The 23,056-nt window shown below is 40.4% G+C and overlaps 1 protein-coding gene across 4 annotated transcripts in view; it reads right to left on the bottom strand.

The window, feature by feature from the left end:
- Positions 1-23,056, bottom strand: part of LYST (lysosomal trafficking regulator) — a 188,797-nt gene that overhangs the window by 79,700 nt on the left and 86,041 nt on the right. For all 4 annotated transcript variants that reach the window (XM_082407545.1, XM_082407547.1, XM_082407546.1 and 1 more), the window contains 8 exons: positions 21,282-21,480; positions 18,862-18,993; positions 15,484-16,111; positions 14,587-14,764; positions 12,627-12,796; positions 11,127-11,357; positions 9,308-9,474; positions 8,291-8,443 (listed from right to left, as the gene is read on the bottom strand). In XM_082407545.1, coding sequence (XP_082263671.1) covers positions 8,291-8,443; positions 9,308-9,474; positions 11,127-11,357; positions 12,627-12,796; positions 14,587-14,764; positions 15,484-16,111; positions 18,862-18,993; positions 21,282-21,480 — 1,858 coding nt within the window. The remainder of the gene's footprint in view (positions 1-8,290; positions 8,444-9,307; positions 9,475-11,126; positions 11,358-12,626; positions 12,797-14,586; positions 14,765-15,483; positions 16,112-18,861; positions 18,994-21,281; positions 21,481-23,056) is intronic.

Here is a 23,056-nt window from a genome sequence, read left to right as displayed (position 1 = left end):
AGCTTTTAAGTTTCATTAGGTCCCATTTGTTTATTTGTGTTCTTATTTCCATTTCTCTGGGAGCTGGGTCAAAAAGAATCTTGCTGTGATGTATGTCATAGAGTGTTCTGCCTATGTTTTCCTCTAAGAGTTTGATAGTGTCTGGCCTTACACTTAGGTCTTTAATCCATTTTGAGTTTATTTTTGTGCATGGTGTCAGGGAGTGTTCTAATTTCATACTTTTACATGTACCTGTCCAATTTTCCCAGCACCACTTATTGAAGAGGCTGTCTTTTCTCCACTGTATATGCTTGCCTCCTTTATCAAAGATAAGGTGACCATATGTGTGTGGGTTTATCTCTGGGCTTTCTATCCTGTTCCATTGATCTATATTTCTGTTTTTGTGCCAGTACCAAACTGTCTTGATTACTGAAGCTTTGTAGTATAGTCTGAAGTCAGGGAGCCTGATTCCCCCAGCTCCATTTTTCGTTCTCAAGATTGCTTTGGCTATTCGGGGTCTTTTGTGTTTCCATACAAATTGTGAAATTTTTTGTTCTAGTTCTGTGAAAAATGCCAGTGGTAGTTTGATAGGGATTGCATTGAATCTGTAGATTGCTTTGGGTAGTAGAGTCATTTTCACAATGTTGATTCTTCCAATCCAGGAACATGGTATATCTCTCCATCTATTTGTATCATCTTTAATTTCTTTCATCAGTGTCTTATAATTTTCTGCATACAGGTCTTTTGTCTCCTTAGGTAGGTTTATTCCTAGATATTTTATTCTTTTTGTTGCAATGGTAAACGGGAGTGTTTTCTTAATTTCACTTTCAGATTTTTCGTCATTAGTGTATAGAAATGCAAGCGATTTCTGTGCATTAATTTTGTATCCTGCTACTTTACCAAATTCATTGATTAGCTCTAGGAGTTTTCTGGTAGCCTCTTTAGGATTCTCTATGTATAGTATCATGTCATCTGCAAATAGTGACAGCTTTACTTCTTCTTTTCCGATTTGGATTCCTTGTATTTCTTTCTCTTCTCTGATTGCTGTGGCTAACACTTCCAAAACTATGTTGAATAATAGTGGTGAGAGTGGGCAACCTTGTCTTGTTCCTGATCTTAGTGGAAATGGTTTCAGTTTTTCACCATTGAGGACAATGTTGGCTGTGGGTTTGTCATATATGGTCTTTATTATGTTGAGGAAAGTTCCCTCTATGCCTACTTTCTGCAGGGCTTTTATCATAAATGGGTGTTGAATTTTGTCGAAAGCTTTCTCTGCATCTATTGAGATGATCATATGGTTTTTCTCCTTCAATTTGTTAATATGGTGTATCACATTGATTGATTTGCGTATATTGAAGAATCCTTGCATTCCTGGGATAAACCCCACTTGATCATGGTGTATGATCCTTTTAATGTGCTGTTGGATTCTGTTTGCGAGTATTTTGTTGAGGATTTTTGCATCTATGTTCATCAGTGATATTGGCCTGTAGTTTTCTTTCTTTGTGACATCTTTGTCTGGTTTTGGTATCAGGGTGATGGTGGCCTCGTAGAATGAGTTTGGGAGTGTTCCTCCCTCTGCAATATTTTGGAAGAGTTTGAGAAGGATAGGTGTTAGCTCTTCTCTAAATGTTTGATAGAATTCACCTGTGAAGCCATCTGGTCCTGGGCTTTTGTTTGTTGGAAGGTTTTTAATCACAGTTTCAATTTCAGTGCTTGTGATTGGTCTGTTCATATTTTCTATTTCTTCCTGGTTCAGTCTCGGCAGTTTGTGCATTTCTAAGAATCTGTCCATTTCTTCCAGGTTGTCCATTTTATTGGCATAGAGTTGCTTGTAGTAATCTCTCATGATCTTTTGTATTTCTGCAGTGTCAGTGGTTATTTCTCCTTTTTCATTTCTAATTCTATTGATCTGAGTCTTCTCCCTTTTTCTCTTGATGAGTCTGGCTAATGGTTTATCAATTTTGTTTATCTTCTCAAAGAACCAGCTTTTAGTTTCATTGATTTTTGCTATTGTTTCCTTCATTTCTTTTTCATTTATTTCTGACCTGATCTTTATAATTTCTTTCCTTCTGCTGGCTTTGGGGTTTTTTTGTTCTTCTTTCTCTAATTGCTTTAGGTGCAAGGTTAGGTTGTTTATTCGAGATGTTTCCTGTTTCTTGAGGTAGGCTTGTATTGCTATAAACTTCCCTCTTAGCACTGCTTTTGCTGTGTCCCATAGGTTTTGGGTCGTCGTATCTCCATTGTCATTTATTTCTAGGTATTTTTTGATTTCCCCTTTGATTTCTTCAGTAATCACTTCATTATTAAGTAATGTATTGTGTAGCCTCCATGTGTTTGTATTTTTTACAGATCTTTTCCTGTAATTGATATCTAGTCTCATAGCGTTGTGGTCGGAAAAGATACTTGATACGATTTCAATTTTCTTAAATTTACCAAGGTTTGATTTGTGACCCAAGATATGATCTATCCTGGAGAATGTTCCATGAGCACTTGAGAAAAATGTGTATTCTGTTGTTTTTGGGTGGAATGTCCTATAAATATCAATTAAGTCCATCTTGTTTAATGTATCATTTAAAGCTTGTGTTTCCTTATTTATTTTCATTTTGGATGATCTGTCCATTGGTGAAAGTGGGGTGTTAAAGTCCCCTACTATGATTGTGTTGCTGTCGATTTCCCCTTTTATGGCTGTTAGTACTTGCCTTATGTATTGAGGTGCTCCTATGTTGGGTGCATAAATATTTACAATTGTTATACCTTCCTCTTGGATCGATCCCTTGATCATTATATAGTGTCCTTCTTTGTCTCTTGTAATAGTCTTTATTTTAAAGTCTATTTTGTCTGATATGAGAATTGCTACTCCAGCTTTCTTTTGATTTCCATTTGCATGGAATATCTTTTTCCATCCCCTCACTTTCAGTCTGTATGTGTCTCTAGGTCTGAAGTGGGTCTCTTGTAGACAGCATATATATGGGTCTTGTTTTTGTATCCATTCAGCCACCCTGTGTCTTTTGGTGGGAGCATTTAATCCATTTACATTCAAGGTAATTATCGATATGTATGTTCCTATTCCCATTTTCTTAAATGTTTTGGGTTTGTTATTGTAGGTGTTTTCCTTCTCTTGTGTTTCTTGCCTAGAGAAGTTCCTTTAGCATTTGTTGTAAAGCTGGTTTGGTAGTGCTGAACTCTCTCAGCTTTTGCTTGTCTGTAAAGGTTTTAATTTCTCCATCACATTTGAATGAGATCCTTGCTGGGTAGAGTAGTCTTGGTTGTAGGTTCTTCTCCTTCATGACTTTAAGTATATCCTGCCACTCCCTTCTGGCTTGCAGAGTTTCTGCTGAAAGATCAGATGTTAACCTTATGGGGATTCCCTTGTGTGTTATTTGTTTTTTTTCCTTTGCTGCCTTTAATATGTTTTCCTTATATTTAATTTTTGACAGTTTGATTAATATGTGTCTTGGCGTGTTTCTCCTTGGGTTTATCCTGTATGGGACTCTCTGTGCTTCCAGGACTTGATTAACTATTTCCTTTCCCATATTAGGGAAGTTTTCAACTATAATCTCTTCAAATATTTTCTCAGTCCCTTTCTTTTTCTCTTCTTCTTCTGGGACCCCTATAATTCGAATGTTGGTGCGTTTAATGCTGTCCCAGAGGTCTCTGAGACTGTCCTCAGTTCTTTTCATTCTTTTTTCTTTATCCTGCTCTGCAGTAGTTATTTCCACCATTTTATCTTCCAGGTCACTTATCCTTTCTTCTGCCTCAGTTATTCTGCTATTGATCCCATCTAGAGTATTTTTAATTTCATTTATTGTGTTTTTCATCATTGCTTGATTCCTCTTTAGTTCTTCTACGTCCTTGTTAAATGCTTCTTGCATTTTGTCTATTCTATTTCCAAGATTTTGGATCATCCTTACTATCATTATTCTGAATTCTTTTTCAGGTAGACTACCTATTTCCTCTTCATTTGTTAAGTCTAGTGTGTTTTGACCCTGCTCCTTCATCTGCTGTGTGTTTTTCTGTCGTCTCATTTTGCTTATCTTACTGTGTTTGGGGTCTCCTTATCACAGGTTGCAGGTTTGTAGTTCCCGTTGTTTTTGGTATCTGTCCCCAGTGGCTAAGGTTGGTTCAGTGGGTTGTGTAGGCTTCCTGGTGGAGGGAACTAGTGCCTGAGCTCTGGTGGATGAGGCTGGATCTTGTCTTTCTGGTGGGCACGTCCACGTCTGGTGGTGTATTTTGGGGTGTCTGTGGCCTTATTATGATTTTAGGCAGCCTCTCTGCTAATGGATGAGGCTGTGTTCCTGTCTTGCTAGTTGTTTGGCATAGGGTGTTCAGCACTGTAGCTTGCTGGTCATTGAGTGATGCTGGGTCTTGATGTTGAGATGGAGATCTCTGAGAGATTTTTGCCGTTTGGTATTACGTGGAGCTGGGAGGTCTCTTGTGGACCAGTGTCCTGAAGTTGGCTCTCCCACCTCCGAGGTACGGCCCTGATGCCTGGCTGAAGCACCAAGAGCCTTTCGTCCACACGGCTCAGAGTAAAAGGGAGAAAAAATAGAAAGAAAGAAAGAAAGGAAGGAAGGAAGAAGGAAGGAAGGAAGGAAGGAAGGAAAGAAAGAAAGAAAGAAAGAAAGGAAAGAAAGAAAGAAGCTATAATATAGTGAAGTAAAATAAAGCTATTGTAAAGCAAAGCTATACAGACAAAATCTCCCCCAGAAGCATATACATATACACTCACAAAAAAAAAAAGGAAAAGGGGAAAAATTAATATATCCTGCTCCCAAAGTCCACCTCCTGAATTTGGGATGATTCGTTGTCTATTCAGGTATTCAACAGATGCAGGCACATCAAGTTGTTTGTGGAGTTTTAATCCGCTTCTTCTGAGGCTGCTGGGACAGATTTCCCCTCCTCTTCTCTGTTCGCACAGCTCCTGGGGATCAGCTTTGGATTTGGACCCGCCTCTGCGTGTAGGTCGCCTGAGGGCGTCTGTTCCCCGCCCAGACAGGACGGGGTTAAAGGAGCAGCTGCTTCGGGGACTCTGGCTCACTCAGGCGGGGAGGGGGGGGTACAGAGGAGGCGGGGCGAGCCTGCGGCGTCAGAGGCCGGCGTGTCGTTGCAGCAGCCTGAGGCGCACAGTGCGTTCTCCCGGGGGATGTTGTCCGTGGATCACGGGACGCTGGCAGTGGCGGGCTGCACGGGCTCCCGGGAGGGGCGGTGTGGAGAGTGACCTGTGCTCACACACAGGCTTCTTGGAGGCGGCAGCAGCAGCCCCAGCGTCTCACGCCCGTCTCCGGGGTCCGCGCTGATAGCCGCGGCTCGCACCAGTTTCTGGAGTTCGTTTAGGCGGCGCTCTGAATCCCCTCTCCTTGCGCGCCGCGAAACAAAAAGGCAAGAAAAAGTCTCTTGCCTCTTCAGCAGCTGCAGACTTTTTCCCGGTCTCCCTCCCAGCCAGCTGTGGTGCGCTAACCCCTTCAGGCTGTGTTCACGCCGCCAACCCCAGTCCTCTCCCTGCGATCCAACCGAAGCCCGAGCCTCCGCTCCCAGCCCCGCCCGCCCCGGCGGGGGAGCAGACAAGCCTCTCGGGCTGGTGAGCGCTGCGCGGCGCCGAGCCTCTGTGCGGGAGTCTCTCCGTTTTTCCCTCTGCGCCCCTGTTGCTATGGGATCCGCGCTGTTAGCTGCGGCTCGCGCCCGTCTCTGAAGTTCGTTTAGGCAGCGCTCTGAATCCCCTCTCCTCGCGCACCAGGAAACAGGGAAGAAAAAGTCTCTTGCCTCTTCGGCAGCTGCAGACTTTTTCCCGGTCTCCCTCTCAGCCAGCTGTGGTGCGCTAACCCCTTCAGGCTGTGTTCACGCCGCCAACCCCAGTCCTCTCCCTGCGATCCGACCGAAGCCCGAGCCTCCGCTCCCAGCCCCGCCCGCCCCGGCGGGGGAGCAGACAAGCCTCTCGGGCTGGTGAGCGCTGCGCGGCGCCGAGCCTCTGTGCGGGAGTCTCTCCGTTTTTCCCTCTGCGCCCCTGTTGCTATGGGATCCACGCTGTTAGCTGCGGCTCGCGCCCGTCTCTGAAGTTCGTTTAGGCGGCGCTCTGAATCCCCTCTCCTCGCGCACCAGGAAACAGGGAAGAAAAAGTCTCTTGCCTCTTCGGCAGCTGCAGACTTTTTCCCGGACTCCCTCCTGGCTAGCTGTGGTGCACTAACCCCTTCAGGCTGTGTTCACGCCGCCAGCCCCAGTCCTCTCCCTGCGACCGAAGCCCGAGCCTCAGTTCCCAGCCCCGCCCGCCCCGGCGGCTGAGCAGACAAGCCTCTCGGGCTGGTGAGTGCTGGTCAGCGCCGAGCCTCCGTGCGGGAAGTGCGGGAATCTCTCCGCTTTGCCCTCCGCACCCCTGTGGCTGCGCTCTCCTCCGTGGCTCCGAAGCTCCCCCCTCCGCCACCCGCAGTCTCCACCCGCGAAGGGGCTCCTAGTGCGTGGAAATCTTTCCTCCTTCACAGCTCCCTCCCACTGGTGCAGGTGCCGTCCCTATTCTTTTGTCTCTGTTATTTCTTTTTTCTTTTGCCCTACCCAAGTACGGGGGGAGTTTCTTGCCTTTTGGGAGGTCTGACGTTTTCTGCCAGCGTTCAGTGGGTGTTCTGTAGGAGCAGTTCCACGTGTAGATGTATTTCTACTGTATCTGTGGGAAGGAAGGTGATCTCCGCGTCTTACTCTTCCGCCATCTTCTCTCCTCCCACATGGTTTTAAACTTCGGCATAGCACTGACCACAATGAAGTAGTTTAACCAGGTAGAAGAAAGACTTGGATTTAAAAGCTCTCAAGACTGTATGGGTGATTAAACTTCAAACAATTTACCAAGTCCTCAGTTTGGAGAAATCTGTGTGTGTGTGTGTTTGTGCGCGCGCCTGTACCTATGTCCAGTATATACAGACGTATATATATGTCTGTGTGTGCGTGTGTGTACGCATGTACCTATGTCCAGTATATACAGACGTATATATGTGTGTGTGTGTGTGTGTGCATGTACCTATGTCCAGTATATACAGACGTATATATATATATGTGTGTGTGTGTGCGCGCACATGTACCTATGTCCAGTATATACAGACGTGTATATATATATGTGTGTGTGTGTGTGTGTGCATGTACCTATGTCCAGTACATACAGACGTATATATATGTGTGTGTTTGTGTGTGTGTGTGTGTGTGCGCGTGTACCTATGTTCAGTATATATAGACGTATATATATATGTGTGTGTGTGTGTGTGTGTGTGCGCACATGTACCTATGTCCAGTATATACAGACGTATATATATATGTGTGTGTGTGTGTGTGTGTGTGTGTGCATATATAGAGCCAATGTGTATGTGTGGGGGGTGTTCACGCTATCTTTCAGAATTAATGTGTATATAGGGCAGAGCAGATTTTGTGGGAAAAATAAGTCTAACAATATTAAAAATTAGAATTTCATGACATGTCCTCATTTAGAGCAAGCCCTATAGTCACGTGTATAACATAACCATATCCGAGCCACCATCACCTCCTGCCCTGACTATTGCAATAGCCTCCTCCTTGCACTTCCCACTACCTTTCCTACTTTCCTCTAATCCACTCTGCACAGAAACCAGAATGGTCTTTACAAAATGAAAATCTGGTTATGTCATGCCAGCTACTTAAAAACCTCTGACAACTTCCCATTAGGATAAAATCTAATAAACTCCTTAACATGGCCCATATGATGACACATGATCTGGTTCATGCCGTCCTGTATAGCCTCATCTGGCAGCACTATCTCATCAAGGGCTATATTTCAGCTACACGGCTTTCTTTCAGTTCTCTGAACAACCTTAGCTTTTTCCTGCCCCAGGACCTGCACGTCAGCTGTTCATTCTGCCTGTAATACTCTTCCTCTGGCTCCTGCTAACTCCTTTCTCATCCCTTATATTGAAATCCCACTTCCTCAGAGACTTTCCTAACTCTGGATGTAAATCAGGCTGCCCTGTTACGGTCTCTATTCCTACCTTCTACATTTCTCTACTACTTTATGGTAGAAGGGAAGAATCTGCGTCTTTTTTTTTTTCATCACTGTATCGTCAACATTTAACACAGTGCTTGGCACATGGCAGGTGCTCAAGAGATAACTGAATGAGAAGAGCACTGAAAAGAAAGCAGTAGGAAAGTAGCAGTTTTCCTCCTCTGGGAGGAAAACCTTCTTAAACTTTATAGTTTAGCTTCTGAAACAAAGAAATGTTTTAAAATGTGAATGCCATCAGAATACACACAGGAGAGTCAAGCTACCTTCCATTTATAATTATTAAAATATTATTTCAGCACTCACCAGCAATGCTCTTTCGCTTTTGAAATATTGCATGATGGGGAGCAGACGGCGACTGAGATGAATCTGTAAGGCTTTCAGAGTCATGATTTGCGGTGGTCCTTATAAATTCCATAGCAGCCTGGAGAACTCTATACTGTAGTGCAACAGCCATATCTAAAAACAGAAGATGCTAGAATGTTTTCAAGCTATGTGGTTGTTAATTTTTTTTTTAATTGAATTGATTCTTACATTCATGCAATATCAAAACTGCCAATAATGTTTTATTAGAGATAAATTTAAAATGTTTGATCAACGTGGGTTCTCAATGGTAGTAAACATTTCTTAACTGTCTTTAAAAGCAATTTTAAAGCAAATTTCCAAATGATTACTATAAAAAAATTCAATAGGAAAATACTAGCTCACAAATTTTATTTTATATAATTGTTTTAAAGAACAGCCTTTTTAATATATAAGGCAAAAGTTTAACCAGAAATTCTCACAGTTTTCTGCCCCATATTCACTATAATATTTGCCACTAAAGAAAACTAATGTTTTCTGTTACTATTCAGCATAAGCCTTTTCATTCTACTTGGTAAGAAAAATCAGCAGGTTTTTTTGTTTTTTAAAAAATATTTATTTATTTATTTATTTGGTTGCACCAGGTCTTAGTTGCGGCATGCGAACTCTTAGTTGAGGCATGCATGTGGGATCTATTCCGCGACCAGGGATTGAACCCAGGCCCCCTGCATTGGGAGCGTGGAGTCTTAACCACTGCACCACCAGGGAAGTCCCAGCAGCTTCTTTTAGTGATGTGTTGGCAGCTACTAATTACGTCAGGGCATCACTTTTAAATTTTTGCCACTTAAAAAGGCTTCTTTTTAAAGCCAGTAAACAAAGTTAAGGATGAACCTTTAGTAAAACAGTTTCTCTCCTCTATCCCACTCTCTCTACAGAAGCCAGAGAAAGAGATTAGGTTCTACTAACATTTTTGGCTATTATACAACTGCCCCCCACAAATCCATGAAAATTAAATCTTACTTTGGGTCCTCTTGCTTTTGCTATTTTGAAGATATCCAAGCAGTACAATAAGATCTTCAATAACTCTAAAATATTGTGAGCCTGAGGAACTGCAAGCATGAATTGTAACTGCTATGAAAAGTTGCTGCAGATCACAAGCAAGCAATCTGTATTCATTCAAAGGAACGCTAAAGAAAAAGAACAAACAATTTAAGGCAAAAAGAACTGGTTTAAATTCCTGTTCTGCCAGTATTCATTCATTCATTCATTCATGCATTCATTCGATATTTATCCATGCTTAGTCTATGGCAGGTTACATAAACTACATGCTAGGAACAGAAATAAGAAGACACGCTTTGACTCCTGTGAAAGTTCAGCTTGCAAAGGACCAGACAAGTGAACAGATAAATATAACCAGTAAGTGGTGGTAAATGTAACAACAGAGACTAACACAAGATACTGTGGGAAGGCACTGGCAGGTTCCCAACACACTAAAGGTGAAGATTCTGTGGGTATCAAGAGGGATGTTCTGAGAAGGCTTCACAGAGATGGTGAATTTGAATACATTAATTGACCTCTCTGAATCTCACTTACACAAAGTATGTTTATTTTAAGGATTAAAAGAGATACAGATTTGAATATATGTATTAATCACTTACAACTACCTAATAAATATGAATTAGTATCTTCTATCCCTCAATTTTTAACCTTGATAATCTACCTCAGTGTGTGATATTAAGCCTCTCCACTTACTTTTTCAAAATCGAGCAAGAGTTAGAAATGGTAAATTTGGGCGGGGGCGCAATCAATAGAGTAGCATATAGGGACATTCCGTAAGTACAGTTTCTTTAAAACAACAACAGCAACAAACTGCTCTTAGCAGGAGCCTGCTGGTACTCTTCCCAAGTTCCACCAATTTCATGCACTGTATTATAATCAAGACTAAATGTTTTGAGGAATATAATACTTTGTATTTCTCATATGCCCAGCACACAGATCCTAAATAAAACAGGTGCCCAATAAAAACCGAACTGAGCTGACTACAAGGAGTCCTCTCTAGCACCCAGAGAGCCTCCTGGGCCTCGAGAATCACCGAGGATATGCTCTGCCTTCTCTGCAAAAATATATTTAATATTTAATGTTTTAACGTGCAGTAAGATGATGCTTCTGGAGATTTGTATCTTAATATTATGCTAATAAAAATGTTATACTGTACATCATAAATGCAGACACCGAAGGCACAAAATCCAAATAAAAATATAATTGCCTAACATTTTTTAAAGCTGTTAATCAACTTGGTGGGCAGCCATTTGCCAATGTACTTTTTGCTACTAGAAATTCATTTACGGTAGTAGACAGCGGTACAGCATGCTAAAAGTGGGAGAGCATGGTGACTGTAAAGCACAGGCTTCTGAAGTGAGAAGATTCAGCCTCAAGTTCTCTGTTTACTAGCTGTGTGATCTGCAACAAGTTACTACATCTCTCTAATCCTCAATTTCCTATTCCTGAGGGGGATAATAGTTTTTATAAGACTATAGTGGAAGCTTGGTAAATATATTTGAGGACAGTTAAATTTATTCACATTGTCTTCAGGTTCTAAATACCTAAAAGTATTTCATATAAATACCTTATTTTTTTTAAACCAAACTTTATTGAAAATGATGGAAAAATATGCCCTCCAAATTTAATTTAATTTAATTTAATTTAATCAGTTTTGGAGGAAAGAAATTCTTTGAAAGTATTATGAAATATCAGATGCTTTGATGTAACCTGCTAGTAAAGTTTTTCCCTTTCCAAAGTTTTTATCAGATGTAGTTTTAAATAATGATTTAAAACTTACTTCTTTTCTAATCCATTCAGAGCTGCTACTGTATTACATAACACGTAGAGTAGACCATTATCCAACAACATATCTGCTACCTTAGAACAAGAATTTAATACTTGGAGAAGAAGTAAGAGAGCATTATGCAAGAGCACGTTGTCATATAAGGAGGTCTCTATTAGTCCCAGAATAGGAATGACAGACCACTTCTGAAAAAGTCCCATGTTTTTCACATCTTCCAGATCAAATCTATAATAAATAATACAGTTAAGAGCACATCAGAAGCAATTAACCATGAAATAAGGAAAAATGATTGCAATACAGGCCATTTTGTTGACTTGATTTTGAAGCTATAAAGCATAAATTAGGGAAGCAAGGATTCTTAACCTTTTTTTAGATCATAAATCCCTCCAATAAAAAGATAAAAGGTGTTGCTAGAAGTCTGTTCCAAGGCAAATACACAAATATTCAAGGGAAACGTTTATACAATTTCATGGTTTTAATTGACTCACTTTAATTTGTCCATGAACCACTAAGTTGTCCAAAGATCCCCTGCTCTAGGGATCTATATAACAAGTGTGCAGGGAAAAAAAAATGACTATTATTTTACACAGTATTTCAGGGAACTAGTAAAAAGAGGTCTAGTGAAAGGAATGGATCTCGAGTTCTTGTTCCAATACTCTTTGTCTCTGGGATGGAGGGAAATTATTTACATGTTTTATACCTCATTTTCTTTATCTGTCAAATATGTGTGGTGATATTTGCTCTACTTTCTTCTCAAGACTGTTGTGAGAATCAAATGAGATGATGCAGAATTGCTTTGAAAGAGCCAAAAGCTGTATGCGAACGGAAAGTACTATTGTCATTGCTGCAACTAATAAGTAAATTCTTCAACGTCTGAATTGGTCTACTTACAAATAAGTAGGAGACACTTAATAATAATACAAAGACACACATTTCTCTCTACTTTATCATACACAGAAATCACAGCTTAACTTTTCTGCCAAACTTTTGGCTTGGGAGAAAAATATTCTTTAATTTTTGTACTTATTTGCTAATCCTTCAGCATTATACCAGGGACAAAGCTCAGTAATCAGTGTGCTGGAATTCCAGGTGGGGGATTTATTCTTCACCCAGATAACCTGGGTCTCTGAGGGAGTGAGGAGCTTGTCTATGCAGCCCTCCTTTAATCTGCTGCTGGGACCACAGAAGCCACCATCTTCTCAGTTAACCTCAGGTTAACACTGTAAAACCAATCTTAACTATCACTTTCTTTCATCTGATGCAGCATTTCTTTCTTTCTTTCTTACTAGTTCCTAGCTAATGAATGACATAAAAAGGAAGAAATTATATTAGAAAGAATATAATATGGAAAATAATAAATTGATTCACCTGGAAAATGACTTTTAGCAGATTTTTTCTAAGAGTGACCAAGTAATTTTGTTAAGAGTCAGTTTGACAAATTTTACATTTAAGACAAAAGATCCCCAATTCTGGTGGAGGGAAGAACCCACTTACTCTTCATCAAGGCCAGCATGTCGGCCAAAGAACATTTCAATGAAGCATTCTAACAATTCCTGGGTTCCCCGATGAAGATACAACTGGTTGGCTAGCAAGGAAAAGCCACGATTCTTCAGAAATTTATCTTTTTGTTCCTTAGATGCTCTATTAAAATATGCATCTAATAGCTAAGGAAAAAAATTAAGTTAGACAATATATTAAAATTTTATATAATGTATACAAGTCAGACAGTGTATTATATTTGTAGTTGTAAGTTATTGTTTAATTTCATCTGTATAGAACAGAGAAAGCGCAAAAAAAATGCCACCTCCATAGCAAAACAAAAATGAACTTTGTCTCTGATTATTATGGAATGCTAATGATGACCCTGTCTTGGAGATCTTAATATTTTTGTGATGGGAAACTAGCTTTTTAGCTGAGCATGGACACCTAGCAGATTGGCAGCCTTAGCTGAGTATAAGTAGAATATTTGTGCCTAATTCTAATTCTGAAAAAAGAAAAATGAGTCAACACTGTATGATGCTTTCTCTGAAAAAAAAAAAAAATATATATATATATATATCCCAGACCTCTATTTTTCTAGACTTCTTAACATTTTATTTATCTTGAGCATAGGCCTAAACTTCCATCCTTTCCCAGCATCTTAAATGCAACATGTGTACAATCTAAGTAATTATTTTTCCTTCCAAACTCACTTCTTCCATGGTTCTGATCTTAGAGCACAGTAGCACCATCCTATGAGACTTCAAGGCTAATCTCACTTTTGGCTCTTCTTGTCCTGATTTCCTACATGTAATTATGAAGGTCTCTCACCTCCATTCCAGTGAATGTCTCTCAAATCTGTCTGTCCTTTGACTTTCCACTTCCCCAGATCAGGGACTCATCATCTCTCCCCTGGACCACTGTGATATCCTACGAACACAATGCTTCCACCTCTCTCTCCCCTGCAATCACTCCCTCACAGTGGTGACAGACTATTCTTCCCAAAACACACACCTCTTTACCGCCCTACTTAAAAAGCTTTCTAAGTTTACAGCATAATACAAAATACACCTTTTGCATGAATCCTTCCCTGGTTCCCGCATCAGAATTATTTGCTTTTCCTGTGCTCCCGTTCTTCTTTATTAATACTACCACTGAAGCACTGATCACACAAGTCCTTACATTTTACTTAGTTGGGTATATGTCTCTCTTCCCCACTGGCCTATAAACTCCTAAATACAGAGGCTTATTCCCCTTTATATCCCACATAGCAGCTAGCCCAGTGTTTTACACATGAAATGGAAGCTAAGTAAATAGTGGGTTGCAACTGATTTAACAATATCCCACATCAAACTAAGAAAATGAGAATCTTTAAAGACCATTTCAATATTGGGTTGTCTCCTAATGGGAACCATTCATATCAAATATTTATTCTTTCAACCATGTACTTAGGACCTTTTATATATTAGACACAACATGCCTACCCTCACAGGACTTATATTTCAGTATGGGAGGTTAAAAAAAAATGAATACACAAACAAATTAAAAAGATAATTACAAGACACACCTAAGATGCTATTATAGAACAAGTGAGGAACAGGGCTAGACAGAAACTGGTTTGAAAGGTGAACAGGGAAGGCCTCTTTGAGAAGGTGACATCTGAGCTGAAACCTGAAGTAAGTGTCTAAGATTTAACGATACTACACTGCAGGAGAGACTTCCAATGACCTGTGTGTTCCTTGTAAGTAGTAGACTTTAAAAAACATACTGATATGAATCAATATATGGAGGAGGGCTTAAAGCTGGATGACAAGACATAGAAAAATAGGGGTAAGAAGTAACAAACTGCATCAGCTCATTATGCCTAAGAATAAAAGAAAGCTTCAGGTCTATTTGAATATGTACATTCAAATTTTAAATTACGCATATGTTTATCGTTCCAAATGAAGACAACGTATTTCGCATTTGCCCTTACTTTAATAACTCCTTGTTGCACAGCAGGTGATGGGTGGTTAACGAGGACCAACAGCGTATCTGCTTGAATGAGCCTGTCCATCACGTCTTCCAGCATAACATCAGGCAGGATGAGAAGAACTCCGCTTAAGAGTTCATACAACCCACAGCATACAGGTACCAAACAGTCTTCAGTTACACTAAAACAGAGGCCCAGAAAGTCTTACCAAAACAAGATCAGGGAGGAAAGTAGTGCCTCATGATTACCTTAAGAGCTGTGATGAGTAGTAATAATTTTCACAGATGAAACAAAAGTGCATAAGGTTTAAAAAATGTTCCCTGATTTAACTGTGATTAACAAATTTGCCATCACTTTTTATCACCGGTATTTTTTAGGTATATCGTCTATTAAACACTAGTCTATTCTACATCTGTGATTTCCATTAGCCACTTGTGCTATTTAAACTATTTAAAATTAAATTAAAAATCCAGTTGCTCAGCTGCACTGGCCACATTTCAAGTGCGTTATGTGTCTCCTGCAGTGGACAGCACAGGTGAACGTTTCCATCATCGTGCAGAAAGTTTCACTGACGGTGCTAATTGAGATGCTTTTGGGAACGATAATAAATCGTATAATTTCCCTAAACTGAAGAGTTTTTCTCTAATAACCATATGGAATTAAATAAACCATAAGATAATTTTTTCTTCAGGAACAATTTATGGTTTATCCTTTGGTTAAATATGGAATTCAATATCACCTAGTATTAAAATAAGGAGAAAGGTACCTTTGTTTGTTATTAATATATATGTTATAAGAGATCCCATAATAAAGACTTTTCTACAAGTACAGAAATTCTTCAAAGAACAGTAAAAAAAAAAAAAGCGGGGAGGGGTTTGGCATACAAAAACATGTGAGTACCTGTGAGCACTTCTAGTTCGGTTGTGGTTTGGCTCATAACGGAGAGAAAAGGCAAAGTTTTCCCAGTCTTCGGTGTTCCTGTCAACAAGACTTGGCCACCGGCCGACAGCTGCAGAGCCATTCTGTGAGGGAAAAGCTAGACCAAGGCTTGCAATAGTGCTGTGGCTTTGCTGGAACGAGGCCAGTCCCTTCAGGTAATCAGGTCGGCGTGGGCAGAACTCATCCCCAAGACTGTCATCGTCTGATCTGGGTTCTGTTCCCACCTCTTTCTGATCTACTTTGACCACTGGAAGTCCCGATGTTCCTTTTGGGACACCACTGACAGAGGCATGGGCTGAAAGGACAGCTTCCGTTTCACAAACCGTTTTTGCAGACTCACAGCTACTGACAAAAGCATCTTCTTTGCCTTTCTTCAGCGTCTCGGAACTCCCCTGAGGGCTGCATTTCTCTGGTTGGGAAGCAACATCATTACCTACAACGCTTTGTAACTTGTCAATACTACAACCCAAACTTCCAGTCAATTTCCGTGGTTGTATTTGAGGTGAAGAAGTAGGAAATGCTGGTAGGCTTCTAGAACGCAGCATGCTGGCAGTCATCTGCGGTGGAACAGCACTGGAGGAATTGTTTCCTGGTGAGAGTAGACACAAAAACAGTATTGAAAAATCTTATGAGCGGGCCCACTTCTTTTCTGCACTATCGGTCCCAACCAGAGCAATAACCCATTTATCTAGTGATATTAAAGAACCCATACAGGCTAATGATCACAGTAACTAATGCTTAAAAATTCTTAAGGTTAAAACTATTTTTCTTTTAACTACTTTTTATTAAAATTTTCCCAAAATACATATCTTTACCTGTCTCCTTAACAAAATACAATATTGCCTGAGTGATTCAAAGTTATTAGGATTAATCGTGCTATGGAAGTGAAATTAAGTGAATTAAGTGAAACTCAATGTACCTCAGGCTAGCAGTCATTAGGATGCAGTTTGATACAGTGGAAAGAGTGTGGGCTTTGCAACGAGATATAACAGGATTCAAGCGATAGTTCAGCTAGTTAGGTGGCTTAGGTGAATCATTTAATTAGATGAGTGTTCATTTCTGCAACGTAAAATGAGGGTTCAGAACATCTACTTTGCAAGGCTGCTTTAAGGATTAAGTGAGATCATATCCATGATGCACCTAGCATAGTGCCTGCCATATAATAGGTGCTCAATAAATGTTAGTGATAGTTGTACTTGGTGTTGTTATGACTAGGCTAAATGTCCCTAGACTGTTCTCTCACTCCTCCCTTTCTGTAGTCACTTTTTGCTGCTATTACTGAGAAGAAACAGTTTTTTCTCTTCTTGCTATAGCTCTCGAATTTTCTGCTTCTTATATTCTATGTAGGAGGAGACCAGAAAAATCACTCTCATCCTTAGCGCATGGGATATAAGTGAATGCTACTCAAGGTATGGCCTGTGGGCCAGGAGCATGGGATCAGCACCTCTGTGTGACTGTTCGAAATGCACATTCTCAGGCTCCACCCCGGATCTACTGAATCAGAACGTGTGAGGCAGGGGCCCAGGGATCTATGTTTTAACCAGCTCTCCAGGTGATTTTTCAGCAAGCTAAAACTTGAGAAGCACTGATATAAAGTAAACAAGCACTGAATGAATTGCTCAGAGCTCAGGCTTTGTGGCAATAAAACAGCTCCATAGCTCAGAAGTTTTTCCTAGTTATTTCTGGGTTTTGGCTGGAGGAATAAGGTTGCCAAAAGAGACTGTTCAAACGACCTGGAAAAAATGGTGGCATGATTGTACTAGAAAATGTTTCAGAGTGATGCACAATGATTTAAAAAATGACACTTCCTATGAAATTCCAAATAAACTCATTAAAACACAGCCTTAAAATATTATCATAGGGGGCTTCCCTGGTGGCACAGTGGTTGAGAATCTGCCTGCCAATGCAGGGGACACGGGTTCGAGCCCTGGTCTGGGAAGATCCCACATGCCGCGGAGCAACTGGGCCCGTGAGCCACAATTACTGAGCCTGCGCATCTGGAGCCTGTGCTCTGCAACGAGAGGCCGCGATAGTGAGAGGCACGCGCACCGCGATGAAGAGTGGCCCCCGCTTGCCACAACTAGAGAAAGCCCTCGCACAGAAACGAAGACCCAACACAGCCATAAATAAATAAATTTTTAAAAATATATTATAATAAAAGGCCATAAAATGTGCTAGAGAATAACTGAAACACTTCGGGAGAGAAGGAAAACTGGAGGTTAATACCCAGATACTGTGTCCTATCTATCCATGTCTCTATCTTACCGGCCTATTTAATGGTTTGTATTGGAGCTGGAGACAAGAGTAGGTGGGACTAACAGTCTGGGAGAAAGAATGTCTCAGTCTGGGAGAGGATGGCAGTCAGGAAAGGAAAAGACATACAGTCAGTTCACGACCAGGAGACATGTACCTAATTTTTCTCTATAAAAATAGAGATGAGGTTGTCTGTTAAGAACAAGCTAGGAAGAGAGAAAAGTACTGTTAGCTTAAAGACTTGAATATACTTGCTACGGAGGTAGAAGAGGCAACTGATTCTGAATATACAGAAAAATTATAGGGCAGCATTAAAAGGCCAACTATGCCACAGACCCTTTTAATGGCAGGAATTCTAAGCAGCGTGAGGATGGTTAGATTGAGGAAAGGTTTGACTTTTTCAGGTCAAGCGTGCTAAAAGGCCAAGAGGACAAGGAAAATGAAGAAATAAAATTATTGGCTGCTGGGATCTAGGCTGGAAGGGGAAAACAGGCAGAGGGAACTTGGGAGGATGACAAAGAAACCAGAAGGATAGGAAGTTGTCATAAAGAGTGGGAGACTAGAGTTTTAGGGGTGGGAAGCGTTCTTTGATGGTGTCTAAGACAGATGCAAGCAGACTGGTAGATAAAGTAGAGGGGACGGTCCCCAGGGTCAAGGCTGGAGTATGGATGGCCACTCACATGGCAAGTGAAGTTGTCTAGAATGAGCTCAGGTGGAAAGGAGCAGTAAGCCAAACAAAGCTTTTGAAGAAAATGGGAAAATAAATCAGAAGCTTAATGAAAGACAAATGCCTATGATAGAAGGGGAGAGAGAATTCCAGAGCAAGACAGCAGGAGCCTCATCCACTCCCTAAGTCCTCCTGAGAGTCACTTGTTATCCTGAATGTGAGTTACTGATATCAGAAAGTAGTGAAATGGATTCCTTAAACATATTCTATTATTTTTAAGTTCAGCCTTCCATTTATTTATTCTGAATATCAGGTTGTATTATGCTGCTAAAACATGTACAATTTACTTATCTATTAAATATTCAGAACTAAATACAGAAGGGTTATACTTTCATCATTGTCTTTGTTTGTCTGTTTACCTTCAGGTGGTGAAGCAGTGAAACCAGATGGGCTTATTACCATAAATCCAGGGCTAGTAACAGACTTTCCTCCACTGCTAGAATGCCTCAGGTACATGATTGACTGTACTTTCTCCTGAAAGATCTTGCCATCTAGGATCAAAAAAAGTTTTCAGACAATTTTAAAGAAGGATAAAACAAAACTATAACTTTAAAAGCAAATCGTTAAATACAAATGTTTACAAAAAGATGTTCAAAGCAAAAAGAAAAAACAGCATCCTTTATAATAATGCACATTTGATACGTGAGGACACTCTACAACTTCTTACTCTAGATTCTTTTGTTGACTATTACTAGCCACATTAACTTCTATTTTCTTTGAATTCTAACTGTATTTATAGTTATTCCTATAGTTGAGCAGCTAACTGTTCACTTTTTATATGCTAATATGATCTCTCCAAGGAGACTGTTCATCAATTCATTCCTTGATGGAAAGGCTGTGTCTTCTCTATTTTCACACAGCCCCAATATGACTCCAAAGTTGATACCTCCAGTTTAATCTTCCTTTTTGAGCTTCATACTTCTAAATTCAACTGCTTGATTTTTTAAATGCACCACAAATGCAACAAATCTAAATGTGAGTCATCCTTCTACCCTAAATTCACTCCTGTGTTGCTCTCTGGTTCCTTTGGTAGAAGTACCCATTTCCCATGCAGGATCCAGGAGCCACCCTTGACCACAACCTTTCCTTTACCCATTGTCAAGTCAGTCTCCAGGTTCCATTGACTTTATTTCTGTTTCTGGAACTCTTCTCATCCTTAGCATAGCGCTATAAGGCAGGCTCTTATCCCCCTCACCTGGATTATTACCTCAGACTTCTAAATGGTATCCGTGATGGACCTCTGGTCACCCTCAAATCCTCATAGCTACCAGCCTTCTCTCTATCAAATGTCAATCTCTGCTTAAAACCTTCCAGTGGCTTTCTGCTGCCTCCTTACCGCTACAAGAATCTCCATGACCTGTCTCCACACCCTTCTACCAGCCTTTTTGCTTGTATTATACTTCAGCAAAACCAAGCTGTTCGCTTTGCCTGAAAGGCCCCTCCCTTCCACTCCTACTCAGCCTTTAGACTCAGAGCAGGTGTCACCACCTCCAGGAAATATCCCCTCGCCATGCTCTATGCTACCCAAAATGAAATATTGACATCGCTGTGCTTTCCACATGGTATACTTACCTGTTTATGTCTCTCTCCCCTCTACTAGACTGTAAACTCCTTAAGGGAGGCGACCACATTTTACCCATCGTTGCAACAACCCTGTGCTACCAGAATCTTGGCATTGCTTTATTCACTAAATGTTAGCTGAACCTAACACAAAGTCATGCTGTATAATTTCACTTGGATTTTTACTGCGGCGGAATCATTTTATTCACTTATTATATTGCTTAAAATGGCTGTTGCACAACCAGCTTCCCTCTCTAAATTTACTATCTAGCTTTCTCACAGGTATACTCTTGCTTGCTTTCTTACCACATCACCTTTTCCTAGTTCTTTTAAAACTCTGATTCTTCCATCTTTCTTTTACACTGAGATTACTCTTTCTTGTTCCACCCTCTGAATAGTATTATCACCAACAGTTCCATCCTTAGCTTCCTTTTTCCTTCTCTCTCTCTCCACACTTTTCTTCAGTGGTCTCATCTGTTCCCAGAGCTTCAACTCACTTCTATGCAGGTGGTTTCTCTATACTGAATTTTACTGTAATAATTTACTTACATTGTATTCCTTGGCTCAAAACAAACACAACAAAACAAAATCCTTCAATTACCCCCAACTAGAATACAAGTTCAAATTATCTGACCTTACATTCAAGGACTCGTTTAATATGAGCTTGGGTGGGGTAGAATAAATGATAGTCCCAAACTATATTTATGGTATTATTTCTCACTACTCCTTTATAAATCCCCTATATTAGGTAAAATTCATTATTCTTTATTTTCTCTTTCTATTTTTCCTCCCTTTAAGTCATTCTCTTCACCTGGAATGCTAATTCTCCAATCTACCTATTAAATTTTACTTAAATTCTGCAATGCCCATGGCAGATATTAATCTATTAAATCTCTCTCCATACCTGTCTGATGAAACCCTAACTCTTCTGAAATCTAATTAGTTCTTCTTTTGCATCTCTTACGTACTTACCAGATATTGTTTCTTATTATAATTATTTCAGCATATATATCTCCCCTTGCCTCTTGGCATTTAAGCCCTCTGAAGGCAGAGACTATGTCTGGTTCATTTTATGGCACTCTGCCCTGTCCCAATCCCAGTGTGTAATTAGTTTCTAGCACAGAGGCCATTCAATATATATCAAACAAACACAAATCAAGCGGGAAGGAAGAAACAAAAGTGTAAACAGCCAAGACCTAAAAAAAATGATCATACCTACCTATGTGCAAAGAAAAGTAGAAGCCTGCAGGGTTATGGCAAACGTAAGTATTGGTAGGAGGGTGAGCTGCTAAAAGGAAACTGAAGACGGCTGCCAATAATTCCAGATCTGGAGGAGACCCAAGGACTTCTGCTATAATTTTCACAAATGATCTACAAACCTCTCGGGGCATGGATGTAAGCTGCCCCTCTTTGTGTTCCTGAAAAAAATAAACACTCTCTTTAGATTTAAAGAGAACTGTCAACTTAACTAACATTTCTCACTGAAGCAAGATAATTCTGTTTAAGATAGAACTGTGTTGGTTTACTACTCCAGACTGACCATATTTACCATACAATTGAGTTGTTATTTCTCAATTCAAGCAACCCTGCTATTAAAATTCATTAAAACCAATGTCCCCATATAAATGTTAGCTACTATTAGTACTCTTTTTTTTTTTTTTTTAAAGATTGATTGATTGATTGATTGATTGATTGCTATGTTGGGTCTTCGTTTCTGTGCTAGGGCTTTCTCCAGTTGTGGCAAGCGGGGGCCAATCTTCATCGCGGTGCGCGGGCCTCTCACTATCGTGGCCTCTCTTGTTGCGGAGCACAGGCTCCAGACGCGCAGGCTCAGTAGCTGTGGCTCAAGGCCCTAGTTGCTCCGCGACATGTGGGATCTTCCCAGACCAGGGCGCGAACCCGTGTCCCCTGCATTAGCAGGCAGACTCTCAACCACGGCACCACCAGGGAAGCCCCCTATTAGTACTCTTATCACTACTACTACTACTACTTCTGCTACTACTATGGGTTCAGAAGGGAAATTTTTTGACAGGCAAAACTGATTACATGAATACACTATGTTCCAGTCTACAAAGTTATTTCTCACAACAGCTCTGAGAGGTTTTATCCATCATTTCTAGAATACGGAGGCCCAAAGTGGTTATATGACTAACTTAAACCACATAGAAAACATGTCAGAGTAGTGCAGCCATTAACTCAAACTCAGACATCTGATCTCTTTCTACTGCAACATCTACTGCCTGGAATAATGAGACTTGGCAGAATGCCAAGTAATTACCAAAAATAAAGACGGATATAAATAAACTATTTATATTCTCCAACCCCAACCTCCCCAACAGGCAGCAGCTGGCCTCTAGATCAAGGCTACCAGAGGTAAACCTCCTCACGTTTCCTGTCTGTCCAAATATACAATATATCTCTACATCCACTCTTCTTCATCTGCTCTTGTGTACTGGTCAATCAGAAAACGTAAAATCTAGATGTTAACTTTGACACAGTTTAGTCTTACTACCTCAGATTTAAGAAGAGAACACCGAGTCTACAAAAGTAAGCACAAAACCCCTTTGTCAAGATCTCACAATGGCCAAGTGGCCAAGCCAAGACAAGAATACAGGTGTCCCAACGTGCAATTCAGCGTTATTTCTCCCACAGCCATTTGTCTTTTTTCTAAATCACACCCCTTGTGACTTCCCAACCTCAATTATTCATTCCTAAGTTCATCCCAGCTTATGTTTCTTCAATCTTGCCCTCTCCACTGACTCCTTACAAATAGTCACTGGTAACCTATCTCATTAAAAAAAAAAAAAATCCCTTAACTTGACCTGTTGGGAAGCTTTTGTTAACATTCTGTTTCTCTTTTCTTTTGCTGCTGGACTTTTTAATAAAAACACTTTTAAATTCTCACTGCTTCCAATGATCCACCACACATGCTGCCTAAAGTCCCCAGAAATCTGGTTCTTGCTGTCTTCACTCCGCTGAAATCTTATAAGCCAT

Source organism: Balaenoptera borealis (assembly GCF_965194805.1).
Source record: "Balaenoptera borealis genome assembly, chromosome: 10".
Lineage (NCBI taxonomy): Eukaryota > Metazoa > Chordata > Mammalia > Artiodactyla > Balaenopteridae > Balaenoptera > Balaenoptera borealis.
The sequence above is the reverse complement of the archived record's forward strand: the minus strand, read 5'-3'. Positions and strand labels throughout refer to the sequence as shown.